General features: G+C 38.3%; 2 protein-coding genes across 2 annotated transcripts in view; one reads left to right on the top strand and one right to left on the bottom strand.

Moving 5' to 3' along the window:
• Positions 1-23,134, bottom strand: part of PSMD1 (proteasome 26S subunit, non-ATPase 1) — a 66,069-nt gene that overhangs the window by 23,792 nt on the left and 19,143 nt on the right. The gene's annotated exons all lie outside the window — the stretch shown is intronic.
• Positions 7,995-17,492, top strand: HTR2B (5-hydroxytryptamine receptor 2B). The gene is made up of 3 exons (XM_058812636.1): positions 7,995-8,304; positions 14,355-14,555; positions 16,612-17,492. Exons 1-3 carry the CDS (start codon positions 7,995-7,997, stop codon positions 17,490-17,492), a joined length of 1,392 nt encoding a protein of 463 aa, XP_058668619.1.

Raw genomic sequence — 23,134 nt, 5'->3', positions numbered from 1 at the left:
ATCTGAAATGAGTATATATGCTCTGTGCCTCACCAGCTGGGAGCCAGTGTCCTTCTGGTCACTACAGCAACAAAACTTCCAGCCCAGTGCTGGAAGATGAGAGAGAGCCTTAATTTCCCACAGTCAGAAGCATATGTTGCTCATGCAAGCAGCTTTGTAAATATTGAGTATTTCTGAAATAGTGCAGAACTCATGGGTGTTAATATATTGATTTCCTACCTGTCTTCATGGTCATATTTATCCCTGGTTTAATTTCAATGCCACACAAACCACTCCATAATATCAAATACTGCCAGTTTCAGCATACTGAGTCTCATGGCACAATGAACAGAAGAGCAATGCAGGGATGCAGTTGGAACGTAAAAGCTCATGAAGAAGAAAGATGTAAAACTATAAATTGTAAGTGATTTCATTATATCTGTTTATAGAGTGAACATCATCTGGCTCTTTATGCTATCTCACTGTGTCTTGCAGCCCAGACTAGCATTTTAACTCACATTCACAATCCTATAAGCAGTCTTGCAAGCCATTTACTTCTGCTGTAAACTGATTTCAGACTAAAGTGTACCTAGGAAGAAGGCAAGAGCACCTTTGTTTTAGCTTCCTTTCTTACATTTGCTACACTGAAAGATGGAGGGTGGAGGGTGGCAGCAGAACCTGTCAAGGCACTCAACAACTCAAGAGAGAGAGAGAAACCATAGAATATACTCCAGCATGGGTTTTATTTAAATGAATAGCTGAATCATAGGAAATAGTAATGAAAAAGACTTTGAGCAATAATTTAGTTCATTCTCTTCTTTCATTGTGATGGGGGACCGAAAACGTGTTCATATAATGACACACTCATACTTCAGTTATACTCTACACACATAATCAATTAATTTCCAATCTATCTATTCCCATTTCAACACTTTCCCATGGTCTCCTCTAACAACTGGTCCTGAACTCCTCTTTGCACTCCTCTCTTCTACCCCAGCTGACCAGACAGGCAGCAGCACCACACAGGCTCCAGTGGTTACTCATAAGGACACGGCTCAGCAGCAATGGCAGCAAGCACCCACATCTCCCCCCCACCCACCACTTCCATCTGAGTCTTCCCAAAGCATCCACATGGGGAAAGAATCCCACCTACCAACATCACCTTACAGCCCCCCTGGCCTTCAACAGCAGCAAAAAAAAAAGCAAACCCACAAGAGAGAAGGAAACACCAAGCTGCTGGAAACTGCTGCCTCTAAGATGAAGCCATGATGACAAATGTTAAGAAAGGGAGAAAAGCTGGGCAACAGAACAATTCTGTCATGCCCTATGAGTGAAGACAACAAACTAAAAGACACATTTAAAAATAGCTATCAGTCTCTTGCTCAAATAACAGCTTAGACAATGTTTTTTTTAAAAATGAGCTGATGTGGAGACCAGGAGACACATATCCTATAATAAATGAAGCCAACATTCAGCTGCACAGAAGACTTCAGCTCTTGCACAAAGACCCTTAACACCTTTGTGTTTGCCTTACTTCAGATAATGTTAAACAGGCAGATTGTGAGCCAAAGAAGAGAAAAACATTTTCTGGCAAAGATGTGATTATGCACTCTGAGGCATTAATCATTAAATTCCTGTTCAGAAAACTGGATTTTATAGAATCACTAACTTGGACACATATTTGTGTCTGCAGGCTCAGAGGTTCTAACACAGTTTTTATTATAAAATCAGGATTAATGTACACTAATTGTTTTTTGAATTCTTGGTCAGACTTAATTTATTTGTGGTGATTATTTGAAGTACTTTTATCTCAAATCTATCCATAAAACAGTCAAAAATTTTGACAGGAGGCCTTCCATAAATCCACTCTGGGAGTTGCAGCAATTTAATGGGTTCCACCACTTTCCTCAGTTTTCTCAAAACCTTAATCTTCAAAAAATGTCTTTTCACTTAAGAGAGATCTAGAAGGCAGATCAAAGTGAGAAAGAGTCTTGCAAAAGTGTGTATTGGAGGAGCAGGACCTCAGTGCACAAGAGCATTGTTGACATCAACGCTTAAGCAGTAATATTTGTTTACTCCTTTAGTGCTGAGATGTTTGTAATTACAAAGTCCTACACAGTGCTGCCTAAGGTCAGCCCATATAAACCCTAACCCACACTCCATAAAATTTATAAAACCCAAAACAATTCTGTCAAGTGATCAAAAGAAAAGTTTAAAAGCCCTCATAAGCAGTCCCAGGCTGCAACTGTGCTCCCATGGGTATTACTTCCATCTGGTAATCCAGTTGGGGATTATTTTTAAAAAATGGCCATGTTCTCCTTCCCCTGGCCCTTCACTGGGAGCACACACTGGTGGGAGATGGACAGAAATAATGAAGAGTGTAAGAAATCTTAATAACACTCCTAAAAAAGACAAATGGTTTGTCACAACTCACACTCAACAACTCGCTACTCCTACTCAGTCCTAATGCAGATATCTGTCATTACTGCAAGTTAAACACAGAAAATAACATTACATGAAATACCAGAATAACATTTGGAGATTCAGTGGGTGGACATTTTATCTCCAGACACAAATTTTTTCTCTCCTCTTTAAAGTCACAGTAAAAATTCTAGGCCTGGAGTAGATTTAATATATTTTGAGGACAGAAGCAATGTACCATAGTCCTCTAGCATGACCTTCCCATAACATAGTCCAGTAATTTCATCTTAAAATTCCTACATTAAAGCCTAAGGCATGTCATAAAACTGGACTGTGTATATTAAAAGATAGGCAATGTCTATTTTTGAAAACCAAATTATCTTTAATGCACTGGTTCCTTCCTTTTTTCCTAACACTGGTTTTACTCAAGCAGTGTGCTTTTGCAATTACATTTTACTACAACAGCAAAATGATGACAAAAAAATGGCCCAATTATTTCCTTCATTTTATCTGAAAATTGCTCAGCTGCTCCTACATAAGCCATGAAACCACAGACGTCAGTGAACCCAGACCTGTACACAAAAAAAACCAACATCATAACTAGCTTCAACTTTGTTCTGTTACTAGGAAACTAAACAAATAAAGAAGCCAAAAATCTCAAGAAGTTTCTTCCATGGAACTTCAACGGTGTAGTAAGCTACAGTTTTGCTTCCACCCTACATCAGGATCAGTTTTACTGCTGTGATAAATGGGCTGCAGATGAAGGACTTCCTCCGAGATCCATCTTGGTTTGTTTCAGAAGTCAAACAAAATCATAAAGAAAAATAAAGATGTACCAAGACAGCAATAAGAGATTCTCAGCAAAACATAACAGCTAGCATTTTATTAGTTTTACTCACCAACTGGTTGCTCTTAAAACCTCTGCAAGAAACAAACACCCCACACTATGGATTTTGAATCTTCCCAGAAACTAGAACCAGTGAAAACACAGAGGAGCTGCCTGACTCCAGCCCAACTGCCTTAGCCTCAATTCTGAACTCCTTTCTGGGGCTGTTATTTCTTGCATATATATAAGGACATATATATATATAAAAAAATAAATGTCATATTCTTTCCATAAAAAGCTTTATTTTGAGAAACTATGGTTTCTCAGAAATTGTAGGCTACTTACAAGCTAAGATAATTTTGAATTCTTCATTACTTTCAAAGAGAGATGAAAGAAAACTTTTCTTAAGCCTCCAGTGCAAAAATCCACAGAATGAAAACCAGGATGTTGATTGTTTAGACAGGCTAATATGAAAAAAACCCTCCCAGGTCAGCTGGACACAGAAGGTGGTCAGATTCCTTTTGGTGTTGACCTAAACTGTTTTTTTTTCTGAAAGTCTTCACAATTGCAACATCTGCAGATATCGTAGTTCTCACTAGGCTTTGCCTTCAAGAGCCCTATTGGGCTACTGAAAGTTGAGGATCACAGTGAGTCACATTGGCTCTTAACAATCCACTGTAATATTTTTTCCCCAGGAGGCATGCAACAAGATAAACTAAAAGCTCAGACTGCCATAACTTGGAGCACATTCCACTTGAAGTGTCTTAGATCACAGATCTGTTAAAACCCCATCCTTTGAGTAGCTTGTCTCCAATCCTGTAAGCTGCACATCTTCAAGGTTAATGCATTACTGCCACTTTTCTTTATATTTCAGCAATTTTTAAACATGAAATTATATATATGTAAGTATATGGTAGCATCAGTAAGTAAAGATACAGAATACTGAAAAAACCCATCACACTGGTCTCATGATTGAGACTAAAACTGGAAGCATCTGAAGCATCACTAACATGCACTTACATTTTAGTCTAAATATTTAAGGACTATACAACTCATTGAAAAATGAAACATCAGAGAATTGAAGAGCAATGTCAAATATATCTTCTAAATTCCTCATTAAGGTCCTCAGTCATATTTCAAAAGATTCTAAATATTTATAACTTTTTTAAACTATTGGTCATGAATTAATCATTTTATACAGAACTATTTCCACAAGTTGTTTTAGTAGTGTAGAGGCAATTATAAAAAAAAAAAAAAAAAAAAAAAAGCTTAACAGAAGTTTCATTTCATCCATGAATGAGTTAACAAAGTAGAAATGCAGATACTAACTGCACAGTTTGTGGTCATTCCTGAAGGAGGGAATGTGCAACAGAAAGGGAAATATATAGAAAACAGAAAACTTGCAGAGAAAAAATGCAACAAACTGCTATATTCAGTGTAGACTAAACATTCAGTCTCTCTCTCTGGACAAAAATGATCCCAGCTATTCCCAAACCAGGAATTTCCTGCAACTATCTCATGTACAGCACAACAAGTGAACTTGAATGATATGTACTGACTGAACAGCACTCACCAGAGACAGCTTATATCTGATGGGGACATGGCTCTATAAAATCACACTGGCAGCTTGAAAACAGAAGTAACAGCAAGGGATGTGAAATAAAAATAATATCTATTTATGGTTCAAATATTCAGTTTACACTGGACCAGGAGTGGGGTCTAGCAAGATTTAAAGTTTACCATCATTAACACATCTGGATATGGGGCAGGACAGTGGCCTGCACAAAAAGCCTGCCCAGAAGACACAGTGAAGAACCTGCTGCAGGTCTGTAACAGATATAGAGCAGGATGTGTTTCTCAACTGATTCAAACCTGGTAAAGTTCAGAAAACATCATAAAGGGCAGGTATGTTTTTCATCTCTCTGAAATTAAACAATGCACCAAAGAGGTAAAAATGCTTGCAAGCCAATCTACCACTAAACTTGTATCATCTTCCGCAAGTTCCTAAGATAATTGGTTTTATCTGTATTTTAAGAATAATTTCCTTTTCAATTAGATAAAAATGTATTCATTAGCTTTCATCAGAACAATCTGCAGTAAAACTTCAAGTACAGCTAGATTAATGTCAGGATATCCTTCAAGATTTTTAAAATATAAACCAGAACTTGATTAGACATAGTGGAGCTTAAGAAAAACTGGATCCAAATGCCCATTAACCAAATAAGGTATTGTCCTGTCTCAATTTCCACTTTTCATATGCTTTCATGTGCTCTGCTCTCTCAGTACGGTCAGTGGTGACAATAGAGAGGTGGCCAGCTAAGGAAACAGTATTACCATAGCTGGATTAATTTTTATTTTTGTAATATATACTTTTCTGATGAATAAAGAAATCAGCTCTCAAATGTAAATGAATACAGCATGGAATCTTATTGACAGTTTCCTTTAAACAGGAAAAGTAAGGAACAAGTAAAAGCTACTGAAAATTGTATTGTATGATCTCAATATACTAAGTATTTCTGTTAATTTCTGACAACAGCTTTCTCTCTTTGGCCCCACATTACCTGCATTCCAGAAACAATTTTTTTTTTTATTTTTAAAAGAAATATGAATTGATGCACAGTTCACTGAGGACCTGATTTCCAGCTCAAGGCTGGTAAGCACTAGCAATTCATGGAATGTAATGGCTGGTGTCATACAGAGGGTCAAACCATGATCTCATGGTCTCTTCTGGCCTTAGTCAAGGACTTATTACCCAATTTTGCAGCTAATGTCCTTGGAAGTGAACTCTATTTCCATTTTAATGCAAAACTATAAGATGACACCGAGGCTATACACACATCTGACTGAAAGTTGGAAGGTAACAAAAGAGAACACTCAGGATAATAAAAAGCAGCTGCAGAAGGAAAGTTTTAAAGTAACAGCACACAGACTTAAAGTAACTGTGCTAGACAATAGTTTTATAAAGTTAGGCAAGGAAAAACCTGGAGTGTTTACAGGGCTGCAGAACTTTTTAGGGTTAACTGTGCTTCCACCCAGAAAGCAAGTGAGCAAGAGAGCCTAGAGAGCGAGCAGCAGACAGACAGACAGACAGACAGACAGACACGCTGCGGTGCACAGACAGAATGCTGCAGTGTGAAGGGTCATTTCCAGGACCTGCACATGCTGATCCAGCTCCAGGGAGCACACACTCTAGTGCTGCAGCAGTGAATCAATTAACCCTCACTGTCCCATTTCCAGCCAAACCCCCCACCCACTCCCTTCCCTGCTTTCCAAACACTGGAGCTGGATACACTGGAAGGAGTCACTCAAGGAACAAGGGTAGCAGCAAACCGCGAGCTTTACTTGTGAGCAAAGAGAGAACTGCACACAGACTCTGCTGATCATCTCAGTACAATCAGCAAAGAATGGAAGTTAAAGGACAGCAAAAGTGAACACAACTTTATTTCTATCCTTTTTTACATGTGGTAAGAATTATTATTTTCCTCCATTTCAGAGTTGGAGAAAATACCTGGATGAAAAGAAATATAGTCTTCCCAAAATAGAAATTTTTAATCTTCGTGATAGAAGAAATGTGTTACAAAAGAAAGCACACAAAGAGACAAGCTTCAGAAATATTATAGAAGCCAAAAGCAAATGAACAACTTGTTTTCCAGAAAGTAGTGAAAAATCTCAACTTCCACCGTATGACGAAAAAGAAAATTATAAAGGATCTTCCTGGATGCAAAGTGAATTCTACTAAAATGCAAGAGAAAGAGGTAAGGCTTTCTTCACCTGAAAACTGCAACACATCAAATCTCAGTAACTGAGCATCTGTTCAGCTTAATGTGGGGACAGCTGTTTGAGTCTCTGCTTGAAGGGGGAAATGCAAGCCTTAATTCTTTAGCAGAGTTGACAGAGACAGAGAAAAACAGGAGCGAACGGGCTGTGCTTAATAAAAGCCTTGCTCAGATTACAAAAACAAGCATTTTACTCACCCCGACCCCTTCAAGTAAGGAGTAAATTTAGATGTCTCAGTTCGATAAATCTCTATGGTCCCCTTGAGACTGTCAGCAGTGTTTTATTGTCTGCAGCTTCCTGACCCTCACCTGATAAATTAGGAAGTGCTGAGATTAAAACGGAAACCTCATACATAATTTCTGAAGATATTTTTGGGGTTACCCTCTGAGGAGAAATAGGATTCTTAATAAGGGGAAATATGGGAACTGCTGTCTGCCTACGCACATGCTGCTGGAGACGAGACACTCGGGAGAGGAGGAGTTGCACATACACAACTCGAGCATCTGCCTCTGCATCAGTTTGTACTCAGAAGGAGCAAATCTACATAGACTGCACCTAAAGGGAATTGTTTTGCATTCAGATTCATCTATCACTCTTTACTGCTGCAGAAAAAAAAAAAAAAAAAAAGAAAAAAAAGAGGAAGCTAATGCACTGCTTATTTTTGACAGCTACTGATTTTTTCCTTTTAATCTTCTGAAATCGCTATAAAGGGGAGACCAGAGCCCTGAACCCCACCAACCAGAGATGGACACAAGACAGGACTTGCATTTTTAAAACTCTTTCGCACCCAGCAAGGCAAAGAATAAAAAAACTGGATACCAGCTCGGACATGGTAACAATATCTCAAAATAGCAGATGACCAGTTCACTATACTGACCATGCTGGCCTATCTTCAGGACCATCCTGGACCAGAGAGGAACAGAGAACTCTTACACCGTACGCAACTCCTGCGCAAAACACAGCCCCTGAAGACATTCCTCTGCACACAAAAATGTCCCATCCTTTACACTCCCTGAACGGACCTGGAGCTGGCAATGGATCTCTGTCGCCTCTCTCAGTAACAGGAGCACCCAAGCAGGACTACCCAAGTGAGGAACAAGGAAACAAAGTGCACTGGGCAGCACTGCTGATCCTCCTGCTGATAATCCCCACCATTGGGGGGAACATACTTGTCATTCTGGCAGTGTCCCTGGAGAAGAAGTTGCAATATGCTACCAACTACTTTCTGACATCCTTGGCGGTGGCAGATTTGCTCGTGGGTCTGTTTGTGATGCCAATTGCCCTTCTCATGATATTATTTGGTAAGTGCAGCGTGTTTCTTTTATCAGGTTTGCATATGGGGTACAATTTTGGGAGGTCTAATTTAAACAGAAAAGTTGTTTGCTTTCCAGCATTACAATTTTAAAAGTCACTTGGATGGGGGATGCTAAATCTTTTCTTCCTCTCACCTTAATACAGCCTAATGTCTTTATGGGAAGTACAACTATGTGGATATTCCTTCCTATGAAACAAACCATTCAAAAATCATCCAGGACTTAAAAATATTCAAATATGAGCTGAAGCACAGGGAATTTGTACAGTGTAATATAATTTTTAACAACATTAGCACAATGCTGGTATTTGTTATATTATATTACACTAACTGCAGACAGTATTCTCTTAAAAAACTTGAAATCTGGGCTAGGTATCTGTTTAGCCCACTGAAGAGGTATTTTTTGAACTGTCTATGAGTAATGTATCTGATTTTACCTGAGTATTGACTCCATGAGCAGTCACATATTTACAAGGTCAGTCAGAGTTGGTCCCTGGCACTGTCAGTGACAACAAACTTTATCAGCACTGCTTTCAGAGAAACTGATTTCCTCCCACCCTGGGGAAAGCCACAGGTTCATAAGACATCACAAGTAAATCATCTGTCAAGCCAAGGAAGCCTCAATCCATGTATCTAATGTTTGAGATACGTATTTGTCATTTAGTCTGCTTCATATGAAATAAAATAGGTCTTTTTCACATGAACAAACATTGGATGTGACATTTTCTTTCTCATTAGTCTTTACAGAACAAGCATGATTTTTCCACAGCCCCTCACACACAGCTTTATTTCAGATACTGCTTCTGACAACTAATTAGAGGCAACTCCATGGGAAAGTCTCTCTCTTTAACTGCTAAAATTTCTTTAAGAAAACATTTTAATTTGTTTCTTTTCATATCATAAATGGAAAAAAATCAGTGAGACAGGTTTTTCAAGAAACTTAATGATTTATAGAATTACCTTTAAGATACACTGGGTCCTAAGAAAGGCTGCAGGAGTTCATTTTTCCTAGGCTAGACTCTAAGAGTTGCCTAAGCAACAGGCAAACACAATCAAACTATATTTCAGAAAGGCCATCAGTAATTTCTGTACAGAAAACTGGTATCACTTTATTAACAAATCTGTTTATTCATTCATTAAATGCCTTGAGAATTTCTGTGTGTTACGGACTTCTTTTCCCTAAACAGAATTGTGAACAGGAGGTCAGAATTCAGCATTGAGATCACAGAAAAGGGATTTTTTTTCCCAAAGTAATAGTTTCTAAAAAGAAAACTGAATGTACATAACTGAGACAGTGATTTCTAACTCCAAAAAAAATCAGTGACTTATAGAAAACATGTATGTGCACAGGAGTGGGAGGCAAGCAGCAGATATGCATTTCCATACTTACACATGGATGCTCTAACTGCTTAGTGCCTGCCACAGGTCTCATCACTAACAACAATAAAGCTACCAGACATAAAAACTACTAGTATTTACTAGCAATCAATATAAAGGGAAGGCAAATCCTGGATTTTGTGGAGTAGGTTTTTGGTAGTGGTGGAGTTTTCTTGTTTTGGATTTTATTATTATTTTCATTCTGCTAGACTAACAAATCTTTCCTTTATAACTTCATAAGGACTCTATTGCTCCTTAATCTCTCAATTAATCCACTGCTAAACCCTGGTTACAACAGTTTAAAGCATGCTAGGAATCTTAATTCAAAAGTCAAACAAAAATGTCTTTCATGGTGCAGGAAATTTATCAGAAAGTAGTAAAATCAATTATATTTAATTAAGACCACAACCCGCCTTCCACACAACAGTGGTTAAAACTGAAATTTCTTGCACACAAGTCTCTCTTTGGCAGCCAACCAGAAAAACTGCTTTGCCTCTTCACCAACTGGGAGAAGATGCTGAGGTGTTTACAGAACTTCAAAGCATGAGCAAAACATGAGGAGTTACTGGAATGAAGACAGAACTGGCATTAAATACATAACAAGTTCAAATCTTGAAGCTACATTAGCCAGACAACTACGTGAACAAAGAAGTCATTGACAGCCAGACAGCAAACTAAATCCAGCCTCCTGGCACCTCCACACAGGAATGTTTCCATAATAATGAAAGAGCTGGGTGCAGCTTCTAGATACAGAGTACAAATATTATGCTTCCAATTGGGGATTGATATCTAATTATGCGGAGAAGATTTGAAGGAAAAGGTGTGAACAGAAGCACAGTCACATTAAGATCCTGACTGTACAAACTAATGTGGCACTGGGTGTTCAAAATCAAAATCTGCTACAGGCATTGGCTCCGCACCCTGACAGAACCCTCACAAAAAAATCTTCAGAAATGGACTGTATCTATAATAAAGAGCTGCCCCTTTTAAAAATAGGTAAATAAATGAATCTGTAAACTCACTTGCAGGTGTAATGCCATGAGCAGTACTTTATTTATTCTCAGCAGAACAACCAAAATGTACTCTGGTACAAGCATACACAACAATTTTAATTTTGGAATGTGAGTGTCAGAACACATAAACATTTCATAGCTTTTATAGCTTGCTAAATATTTCTCATTTCTTAAAAAAAAAAAGAGGGCCCATTAGGAGATGACTGCATTCTCTAAAATCTAGCTTTCAAAACAGTTACCCAAATTTCTAACACTCAGAACTACTGAAATTCACTGAATAGTGAAACTGGCAAACAAACTTGAAAGATTCTCCCATTTGCAAGGCCTGCAGCAGGAAGAAGTCTGGTGTCCACAGCTTGGTGGCCAACGGGCTACTTGAAGACAACACATGTACCATTTTTTAAAATACAGTCTCTCCTCCTAATAATCATCCACTTAAAATCAGAAAGCAATGTTCATTATCCTAGGTTGCAAACCATTATTTTAATCAATCACAAGCAACCAGTCCGAATCTTCCCCCATTACTGATGATAACCACAACAAATTTTCCTTCTTGCTTTTGCAAACTGCCAGAGAAAACTTTAATTGGGGACTACTCTCCACAATCTCAAATCCAAAGACATCAAGTGTTTATCAGAAAGTAAGCCTAATTGAAAAAACCACTTTGATTAAAAATCCTAGAGAACAGCCTGGAGACATCAGGCCTTGGCAGCCCACGGAGCCAAGCACACGAGGGTGAGCACTGCTCATGCAGCTGCAGACACACACACCAGGGTGAAGATTGAAGCTTAGGCTTAAAGGAGATGGTGACTGAAAATATTTCCATTTCCATCTCAGCAAAAGCATCATTATATAACAACAAGAAGGCCCTTTACAGGTAACATATTTCTGCAGCCCTTAGAACAGAAGAATAAATGGTTTCCAAGTTTATTTAAAGACTTCTCTCAATCATACATGTTCACAAGCTGTGCTTTCTCTTAAGCTTTCTGAAAACATTTTGGCTTACGGCAAGAGCAGCTCTTCTATACTGTACTTTGTTTTAAGGATTACACATTTCTAAGGTATTTCCTATAAATAAAACTTTTCTTAAATAAAGATTAATCAAGGGCAGACAGTTGCAGTAAAAGTTCATTTTACTACTCTAAAGGTGCAAGACAAATTTTAAAGCATGTATTTGGTCTTATTTTGAGTCAAAATATGCAAAATCTTTGACAGCGGCACTGCTGTAGTGCTGGGAGGATCTGAGGCAAGGTCTGTAGGTAGAAGGAATTTCTTTTTAACTTATACTACCTGACAGCTGGAGAAACCAGACAAATTTTCAGGCAGGCATCTTTGTCAGGTAACTGAGGCATTAAAAAAAAAAAAATCCAATTTCTATTAGCTCCCAAGAAAAATGGGAGAATCTCTACCCTGTAAATGCTCTGGTCTGCTTCCACAATGTAGATCTATACTAGGAGAATCAGAACAGTTTAAACTGAGCATGACCTGCTAATGGCTTTGTAACACTACTTGGCAGGACATACTCGTTTTACATTCTGAATTATAAAGCAGGACAGCAACCAAGCAGATCACCATCACATTCAAGGGTCAGAGATGCTTTCTGAGCCATGAAAGGAAATTAATATGCCATTATTTCCCTAATCCTAAATGAACAGAATAAGCCAACAGTGATAGACAGCACCACCATCATCAGAAAAGCACAAGAACTCAGCCCAGAGCATTGCCTCAAACAATGGACACAGCTTCTAGCTTCGATTGTAGGACGTAACCTACAAATTAAAGTAACTTATAGCAAAATACACCACAGAATAAATCCTAGATAACTGTGTGACTCTTCTGGACTTTAAAGTATCGGTTTTGTGATATTTGTTTCATTTAAATAATAACCATAATCCTCCGTTCTTATCCGTTATTGCATTTAAAGTTTACTTTGATTTTGTTGGACAAAAACCAGCATCTCGTACACATGAATAAATACAGCAGAAGATAATGCTCTAATCATGAATGTGATAACCTACTGCCTTCTGCACCCTGCACAAAAATAGACAAAAATAAAGAAAATTGAAAGCTTTCTCTGTTCAGTTCCACTTGTAAACTCACAAAAGCTCTTACAAGTAAAAAATATACAAGACTGCTTTGTATCAGATCAGTGTTTAAATGTATCTTTATTTCAAAGAAGCAAAAGGGCCTTTTGTTGCAAAGTATTTTCTTCCACTAACAGTAAATTAACTAAAAAAGGAAAGATTTCTTACACTGGGATCCTCCAGAACTCAAAGCAGTTATAATCCAGGGAATGGCATGCGAGTACTATCCAAAAGAAGCATTAGCTGTTCACTTGAAATCCAGCTGTGTTATCTGCAATCCTTCAAGTTGTAGAACACACTTTCTATTGTTCATGTTTTACCTGAACTAATCCTTCATTACAAAGTCAAAAGAAGCTGTCAGTTTTCTGGAGTGAGCAAAAACATTTCAAGGCATCAAATCAGTTACTTCTTTTAACTGTTTTTTTTTTAATTACAGCTGGCTACATAAGCCACAATTCATTTTGTTTTTTCTTTTTAAAGGAAATCTGTTTCAGAAATGCATGGTACCTTGCTGCCAGCTAAAAGTCTAGGCATGAAAACTAAAGATGAGTAAATGTTTGATAATTTACTAATTACAACTTTCTCATACCTGTCTGATAGACTAAGCTTTTTGAAGCATAATTTCAATGATAAAATCTATTTCAGGAAATAATGATGGTAGATACTAAAATTTTCTGGTTAATAAATTGAAAGCAGACTGCCTCTTCCCCTTCTGCCTCACTGCCTATGTCATCCTCACCTAGAGTGGTCTGCTTTGGGGATGGCTGAGGTTCAGTTCAGGGCTCTATCCATCCATTCTCTTTGTTTAACACAGAAGGTTTCCCAGCATAGGTAAGAGTGCAGACAAGTACTTGCTATGTTTGTTTTCATAAAATTTTCCATCCACTGGAGTTTATAATTCAAGTCAAAGCAGCACTGTTATCATCTCCATCTATCAGTCACGTTACGAAAAAATGTTTTAAATCTCAAATGACTGCAATGTTACTACACTGATAAGACTGAACATTACAAAAGTCCAGCTCATTTTGTGTTCTCAGCACACAGGTCTATTTATGCTGACCAAGGAAATTAAAACCAATAAATTTCTGATTTATTAGAAATGCAATTTTCCCCCCCAATCGTCATTCAACAAAGAACTGATTTCCCTGGCAATACTAATAATGTACTTACTGATTGAGTACAGCAGAATTTTCCAAGGGAGGAAAATATATTTAATATATCAACTTCTACCATGAGAAACAGCTGAAAATAATCATTTAATAGTAGGCTCACAAGAACCAGTCATGGTCCATTTTAAATAAACTTTTAAATCCAGAGTCCTTGCCACAAAAGGACAAAAAGACAGGGAAAGGTTTATAGCACACCAGTAGCCTGATGAATATGATGGCAACAACCATACCAGTTAGGAGCTAATTACAATATAAGACAGAACCCATCTGAGGCAGTGACAAAGCTCAGTTCCTGTAGTACTATGAACTTTTCAAACATACTGATGCCACAGGAAAATGACACACTGAAAGTTCTCAAAAAGCTTAGATTCTAATGAGTTTTTTGTTCTCTTTCAGACAATACCTGGCCTTTACCAACTGCCTTGTGTCCTATCTGGCTGTTCCTTGATGTCCTCTTTTCCACAGCTTCCATCATGCACCTCTGTGCCATCTCCCTGGACCGCTACATTGCCATAAAAAAGCCAATCCAGGCCAGCCAGTACAATTCATGGGCTACAACAATCATCAAAATCATCGTGGTTTGGCTCATCTCAATAGGTATGTGGGACCTGGAGACTGGAAAAGGAACACAGAAGCTTTTCATGTCCAAAACAATAGGGGAAATGTGGAGAAAATGGAAAATTTGGCCAAGTACTATTGATTGGAGGACCATAACACTCAGGCTGGTCAAAGTCCACCTCTTGGATCATACATAGCTACATCATAAAATTTTGCCTGAACCACTGCTCCTTATTAGGCTCACCAGAAAGGCCAAGGATTGAGTCAGAGTATTAATCATCACTCCTCTTCATGGTCCTGAAAGCGCAAAAATCAGAAAACAATATCTGCATGCACAGTATTAGTATGCACATAGTGCATGCACATGTCTCCTGGGAAAGCAAGATTTCATGCTCCCATGGTGCTATATTTTGTCCCAAACACAACTTTAAGCCTTGAACAGATGTTGGTAAAATTCTGCATAAAGGAAGTACAAAAGGGTTAATTATTTATAGCAAAGATATGACTCAGTGGCTGGTAACATCCAGGCTAACACTGAAGGCTAAGACAGCATATAGAAAGGCTAATGTCTAACAAAAAACCCCAAACAATCAAAACAACAAACCCTCAACAGTTTAAATGAAGAAGTTTATACCAACATACAAACTTCTATGATATCAGTGTCTCTGTGATGTGCATGTAGCATGTCATCTGTCTTTAATGCTTAAAAAATGAATCTGTTAAATGAGCTAAGGAAGTGAAAACATTTAATTCAAATAATTTAATACATGCTCCAGACAGCCTTAGTGCTGTATGCTCTGTGTGCAAGACCAAACAAAATTATTCTGGATTATTAAGTCCAGTGATGCATAGGAGAATGGGTACAGCCACCTTCTTGGCTAAGGCAAACTCCAAATTTGAGTTGAAAAAAAATCTGGAAGAGCTGTGATGATAGGAGAAAAGATGCTATCTCTATTCTATCACCAACCCACCCCCCTCCACCCCAAAAAAAAACTTAGCATGACAAGACACTCACAAGTTGACCTTTTAATGTGTGATTTATTGCCATTAAACAGCACTGTACTTTTCAATTTCTTTTTATCTAACATAAAACTAGTCTGCAGTTGAGCTAGGTTCTCCAAATCAAAGGTTAATTTGGTTCAATCTTTATTTTAAATGCTTTCTGTATCTGAATGTGTGCTTCTAATTAGAAAAGGATCAAGTTGCTGAAGGGAAACCCATTTTGCTCTTGCTGCTTTAAACCAACTTCAGTAAGCCTAGTAGCAGAGGAATACAGTAAATCCCTATATCTCATTAAGTGGTATCAGAAAACTGCACAAATCACCTTCACCAGACAGCAAGGAACCTGTTGTTTTTGTTGTAATGTCAGACTGCTGGCAAATGAAGTGCTGACTGTAATTTAGTGGTTATAAAAAATTCATTTAAAAGACAAGACTGTTAACATTTTTTTAAACCAGTGGTGAATTACAGAGCTAGCCAGACTCATTTAAACACTCCTAAATATGCAGGAGACTTTAAACAACAAATCCATCTCAAACACACACTGCATAATTCTGGCAACTATTTAGCTACTTGTATATATGAAAGAGTCGAGCAGGGTGAAAAAAATCAGCTGTCTGTGTCCAGTCACTTGATGTGGTTAACAGAAGAGGGAAAGACAAGATTTATGTATTTACAAAATTGCCCTTCAAAGAGTGCAAAGGTTACTCTGGGGAAGAGAAAAAAAAAGGGGGAGATGGCATTAGAGAAACATATTTCACTAGAGGAAAAGCCATACTAATTCTAATAACCAGAGTCAAAGCAATTCATGTGTTTTACACTTGAAAAGTTGGCAACTTCATACTGCTTTCTCAATCTCTACGAGTTAGGCCCAATCTCCTTAGAAAGGGCACTCTGTTAAAGCTCAGCCTGCCAAGTCTTACAAAGTACTGTTTGCCCAATTACCCACGTGATGCTCTCCACACTTCATGTTGTGTTCCCGTGCCTGCTCCAGAGCTCAGGAATTACCTTTCTTTAGAAAGCCCGAGGCTTCAGACTCAGTGAAGCGATTGCAAGCGATTACCCTCTGCTGAAACACTTGTTTGTTCTCCTACAGGCATTGCAATTCCTGTCCCTATCAGGGGCATTGAGGATGGAAATGGCAACTCTACAAACATCACATGTTTCCTGACGCCTGATCGTTTTCATGACTTCATTCTGTATGGATCAGTGGCTTCCTTCTTCATTCCCCTCGCTATCATGATCGTCACTTATTTACTGACCATCCAAGTGCTGCGCAAAAAGGCCTATTTGATCAACAAGCCGCCCCAGCGCTTCACCTGGTCAGCAGTGTCCACAGTCTTTCAGCGTGACACAACACCTGCCTCCTCACCAGAAAAGGTGGCCATGCTAAACGGCTCCAGAAAGGACCAGACTTTGTCCAGTGACATGCCTATCAGCAGGACATCCACCATTGGGAGGAAGTCCATGCAAACGATAACCAATGAACAAAGGGCGTCAAAAGTTCTGGGGATTGTGTTTTTTCTTTTCTTGCTGATGTGGTGCCCATTCTTCATAACAAACATCAGCTCAGTTCTGTGCAACTCCTGCAACCAGGAGGTTTTTCAAAAGCTTTTGGAGATATTTGTTTGGATAGGGTATGTGTCCTCAGGAGTGAACCCTCTTGTATATACACTCTTCAACAAAACATTTAGGGAGGCTTTCAGCAGGTACATCACTTGCAACTATCGGACCACAAAGCCTATCAAGGCCCTTCGGCAGCGCTCCAGCAGGATCTCTTTCAGAAGCTCTGTAGCAGAAAATTCCAAGCTGTTTGTCATGAATGGGATGAGAAATGGGATTAACCCCATTATGTACCAGAGCCCAATGAGGCTGAGGAGCTCACCCATCCAAGCATCATCGGCCATTCTGCTGGATACGTTGCTGCTCACCGAGAATGAGGTTGATAAAACAGAAGAACAAGTCAGCTATGTATAATGGAATGGAAGCCATGTCCCTACAGCATTACTGTATGTATTATTCTAGATAACTGCACTGTAAAAGGGTATAAATACTATTGTTTTCTGTTATTTATGCAAGCAATATCTTATAAATTTATATTAATTCCCCTCCTCCAAAGTCTCCTCTACTTTAACCCCAACCCCCTGGTGGCAACCACAACTTCATTCCATGGCAAATGACTCATGCAGAACTGTAGCCTAAGGAAGAGGGAAATAAATAAAAGCTAAATCAGCTTAAGCATCTGACTTCAGTTCTCACCACCTTCAGTCTCTTCAAAGTACATCTTTATAAGAAAACCATTTCTGTACAAACACTACACTAAGATTTGCTCTGGCAAGAAGACAAAACTTTGTAGGTTGATGCTCTACAATGGAAGCAGCAGAAGGATACAAGCTCCCTGGTTTCAATTTAAATGTCTGCAAACAGAGCAGCACACAAGCTCACTGCATTCCCTCCTACAGACACATTCCTCTGCTGAGACTGAGTATCCACATAGGAACTTTCCTTGCTCTCTAAGGGTGTGTAAAACACAAGCAGAATTGCTCACTCTGGAGACCAATGTACAAGCCTATTCCATAAGGCATAATTAAAAATTCCATGTAAGGAAATTATCCCTTTACTGTAGGGATGGGCAGAATTTCACCCACTTGAATTTCATCGCCATTACATATGCATAAGCTCAGTGTTGCCAGATTATTCACTGAAAACTGCCCTTTCTTCTTTTCATACTAAGAAAATGAATTATTTAATCAAAATAACACAACACAAAATCAATGATCATAAGAAAAACAGGATACACAATGCCTGGAACATCCCTATAATTTATATGACAAGCCTCCTTTTTAATGACAATGGAAACTTCAGTGAAAGCCTCCCCTCATCCAATGTAGTTCACAGGAAGCAGAGAAATCACAGACAGAACAGCTACTTCACAAGAAAATAAGAGCAAATATTTAAGAGACAGCAGAGACAACAGTACTGGCTACACCTGCACATATTCACAGTTTAGCTGAGCTCAAAATGATTTAATTGGACTAATGGCCAATTACAGGTCCCAATTTGCGCTCTCTCAAACATGCTCAAGACTTTAGTATGAGCACAAAATTAATAGAAAAAATTGGTCCTCACAATGCCCAAAAGCCACCAGAGTCTGTTATTTGGGAAATCAGAAACTTCTGACAGCTCCAGACTCTTTGGGAAAAGAAATCTGATTTCCTCAAAGTACTCGAGTTCTTACATCAAGCAGCCAGCTCACCATTTTTTCCATAGTTTCCATTTACAGTAAAATTTTCAGCTTGGGCTTTGTTTTCATTTTTAATATTTTCAGCATTCTTCGGTTACACTAAAATTATGTACAGCAAAAGGCTTAGGTTTTTTTCATCTGCAGAACAGAAAGTACTAAAGCTAACGTGTCCCTCCAAAATTTATTTTTATATATTTAATTTAAAACATATGCAAATTCAAAACAGAGCTTAGTGTAACAACTGCCAGAGATTTTCAGGCAAAAGCATTAAAAATACATCTGTAGTACTTGAAGTAAGTTGTCTTCCCAATTTTGGTGATAATCACTAGCCACTTAAATCAGAGTAAATTCTAACTGCTCTCCCTCCTCTTCACTTAATCAAAATTTGTTTAGGAGGATTCTGTAGTTAAAAGCCAGAATGAATGGACTGTGGTAGCTGTAAAAGACGCCTTCATGAGCAGTAACACCAAAAGGCAACCACCATTCCTGAGGGGTTATTGTCCAGCAGTCAGAAAGCAAGAAACAGTCATCTTTGAAAACTCTCTTGATACTTAAATAAATCCATAATAATTAAACAAAAAAAAAAGTTTATATAGCAGGCAGGAATCACCTACTTTGAGCAGCAACTTATATTTTCCCTTTCCAGCAGAAACATCACAGCTGCCTCACAGCACATAGAAAAACTGAGAGGTAACTCAGCTCTTTTCTGACTCTGTTCTTGTGTAGCTGTCAAGTCTGCAATCTGTCTTACACGAGGAGTAATTTGCCCTAAATGTCCCACAGAGAAAGATTCCAAGGCCTCTTTGCAATCAGTGCTTAGACCTCTACAAACTGGAAATCATCCTTGAGAAAGTCTCACCCAACAGAGATGTATTTTCTCAAGCCAGTATACAGGTTTCTCAGTTTTAGTAACTGTAAACAGAAGCTCAGCATGTTCCAGTTACTGATTTCAGTCAGCAACAACAAACCTCCATCTAAAGGACTAGTGACTAATAAAAAATCCAGTCTTTCTACAGGCAAAGAAAACTTCTCCATAGACAGAAACACATCGGCCAAGAAAGCATGCACATTCCATGCTTCCACTTTCCAAGTGGAAAACATTCCACTTAATATGCTAAGTGCAAGAAGATATTGCTCAGAGCTTGTCCACTTGCAAAGCAAACAAGCTGAGAATTCAGGTAACAGCTTGGAAAAAGTAGGACAGAGCAAGAAAAAAAATGAAGATACAGAACTATGAAGCAAGAAAACATAATGGACAGTGGAGTTCTTGTTTTAGCAACTGTATCTACAAGAACAGCTCTGAACAAAGACATCACCTTCATTAGTAAGACATGATGGAAGAGTCACTGCAAGCTCCTGCAAGAAAGCACCAGTTTGTTGTATGGTAACTACAGACAACACTGCTCTTGTGGCATCAACAAGCAAAACAGGAGGCTCAGGACTACATCCATAAGTATTGCCTTTAGGTAACACAAATGGATAAAATATACTTTTATATGATCTCTGCAAAGTGAGAGTATTTTCATAGCATTATAATTTTTCAGGTTTTTTTTCATAAAGATAGCAGTATAATAACTGATAAAGCTTTGCAGTCAGTTTGCTGTAGAAAACAAGACATTTTTACAGAAGGAAGGGGTCATGCACTTTCCCCTTAACACACACAAACAAAAAAAGGGATTCCTTTCTCTGGAGCAAAATGCTGCCAGTTCTTTCCTAACCTGACCCACACCAAATCAGCCACCTGGCCAGGCTCTAAAGTCTCAATACAGTAATAACTCCAAGTTATCACTGTAGAGGCAATAAAATAACAAAATAATAAAGTCCATAAAAATAATAACTTAGAGATACCTAGTTCAACTTCTATCATTATCACGAAGATCTTTATATGGCATATTTAATTTCTTTTTAAACTACTGAAAAGCAAGATAAGTCAAAGATTATCTGCAACCCAAGCACTATAGGAAGAACATTTTAAAAGAACAATGGACAAGTATGGTGATTGTTTTGTTGTTTAATTATTTAAAATACGTTAGGAGACATTCAGTCAATGTTCTGTCTGCCTATCTAATTAAAAATTACAGCACAGACATGCACATAAGGACTCAGCAGTCTTGCAGAGAGGAAAATAACGGAGTTAGCAGCCTAACAGAATAAGTGCCTTGAAATGCAAATAAAGGCATTACTTTACAAAAAACTAAACAAAACAGCCACAAAATACACATGAAACAGACAAAGCCAGAAAAAAAACAAAACAAAACAAAAAAATATCCTAACCTTTAAATCACTCAGAAATGGAGAAGCAAGAAATTCAGCTAATCCCAGCTATGATGTAAAATGCATTTTGTGAAGCCAGTCCTAAACCATCTATAAGCTGCAGGCTTTTAGCTGTCAGGAAACCTACAGGCAGCTAGAAAAACTACTCAGTTATCTTATATCCTTCAAGTATAAAACTCTTCCTGACTATATCACACTAGGCCATACTAGCATCAATTTTCAAATGCAAGTACAGTTAAAAGCAAGTGTTAAGCACAAGGCACTGAGAAGAGAGGCTGATGCTACCAGCTGCTGCTGTATCACCTGCACACAAGAGACACATAGGATTTTTTTAGTGTTTCACAGAAAGTGCAGCTTTTCTACACCATTTCCATCCTGTGGAAACATCCACATCACTGCAAGCTGATAAAGAAAACAAACACATAACTCCCCTGAATCTTTTTCTAGGTTGCTGTATGTAACATCAGACTTAAAAAGTAAAGCAGTGTAAGCAGAGTAAACATGGTAAAGGCATGCTGAACAACCTGGGACATTGGAACCCAGGGAGGCAGAACATTGCCAGAGCTCTTCTGGCTTTTTACCTTGCAAGCTGCAGCCAAGAGTTCCAGAGTTCTGGCCAGTTCTCAGCACTGAGTTAATATTACCATGAAGCTTTAGACTTTTTTCCTCACATTGATAAAGATGTCTATGTACAACTGCTCAGAAACCCTCCTTTGTTTCACTTCCCCTTTGGCTCTCTATTAACATGGCAAAAACAACAGGCAGGAGAGGCGTAACTTCCATAATTTTGTCTTTGGCATAACAACATGGTGTTTACTATCAGTGTCCATTCCCAGGAGAAACAATGTTTTCTCCACTGGAAAAGGAAGACTTTTGCTCTGCAGAGGAGAGGAAGACCTTTCATTTTACAATGGGAAGCTAGGTACAAAAATAGGAAAGATGGCTTGCTAAAAGTGTCCATTTTTTAATAATTCATGTCAACACTGTTTGTTAAGTCACAGCTACAATTCCCAGCATGCAGGTATTCAGGTCCTTTCCAACCTCTGAAAAGCAACATCACACTCTTAAAAATTAAGAGCTTTTTACTCTCTAAAGGATCCTCTTTACAAATTCTCCACACAGGTAATGGCAAATCATTTTCAAATTCATTAAACCCTGCACAACTTCAGTGAAAGTCTAAGGCTTCTTCTGATTATAGTAAGATTTCTGCTTCTATTTCTTTGAAAGGGACCTTCATTCTCCTCTACCAGGAAGACTGAATATGACAAGATAAAATGTGTTGGATTGTAAACAAAACCCTTTTAATCTTTCCTATGCAAGAATTAACAAGCAGATTTATTTCACTAAATTCCTCTTCACATTTAAAACATTGAAAAAGCCACTGGTGCAGATCACATTAGAGTGACTGTCAGCCTCACACTCAATTACCCAGATCATCTGCTATCTGCCTTCTGGATAAAGGTAGGTTACAAGATATAAAAAAACACACTGTCCCAGTCTTCCTGGAATAAAATCCAAGTATCTGATCTGTTTGCCTTATAACAAATACATAGCCTTAAAATACCTTAAAAAGGCTATGTAAACACAAAGCATACAAAAGCAGGAAACATTACTATTTCACTTGCATTATCCTAAAATGAAAAATTGAACAGAAGCCATGCAGAGTTCTTCATGTTTGGGTAGCCTACACTTATCAGCTGAGACTACATCTTCCCTTTGGGACTCTCTAGAGGCTGCATTGTTCCCTCTCCTGCCCTCAGCTTTTTCCCAACAGGATTGCATGAAGGCAAAAGCAGCATCCTACAACTCAAGTCCCACTTCCCCAAAAGTCTCATTCCTCTGGATTTAACAACTGCTATGAGAGCACTAAACGTTTTTAATTCATGCTTGCAAGCACTGTTCCATCCCACATTGAAGCTTTTTACCAATCAGATTTCTTCTATCCATAAAACATCTATCTCCTCATTTTGTACATAAAGTGTTTAGATACTCTGCAGCACTGCTCTAACAATGTAAAAATAAGGCTGGCTACATAATCCAATCACATCTCACTCTGCAATACAAACAAAGAATTCATGATCTAAAGTGGTAAAAATTATGA

The sequence above is a fragment of the Ammospiza caudacuta genome, chromosome 11 (genome assembly GCF_027887145.1).
Source record: "Ammospiza caudacuta isolate bAmmCau1 chromosome 11, bAmmCau1.pri, whole genome shotgun sequence".
Classification (NCBI taxonomy): Eukaryota; Metazoa; Chordata; class Aves; order Passeriformes; family Passerellidae; genus Ammospiza; species Ammospiza caudacuta.
The sequence above is the reverse complement of the archived record's forward strand: the minus strand, read 5'-3'. Positions and strand labels throughout refer to the sequence as shown.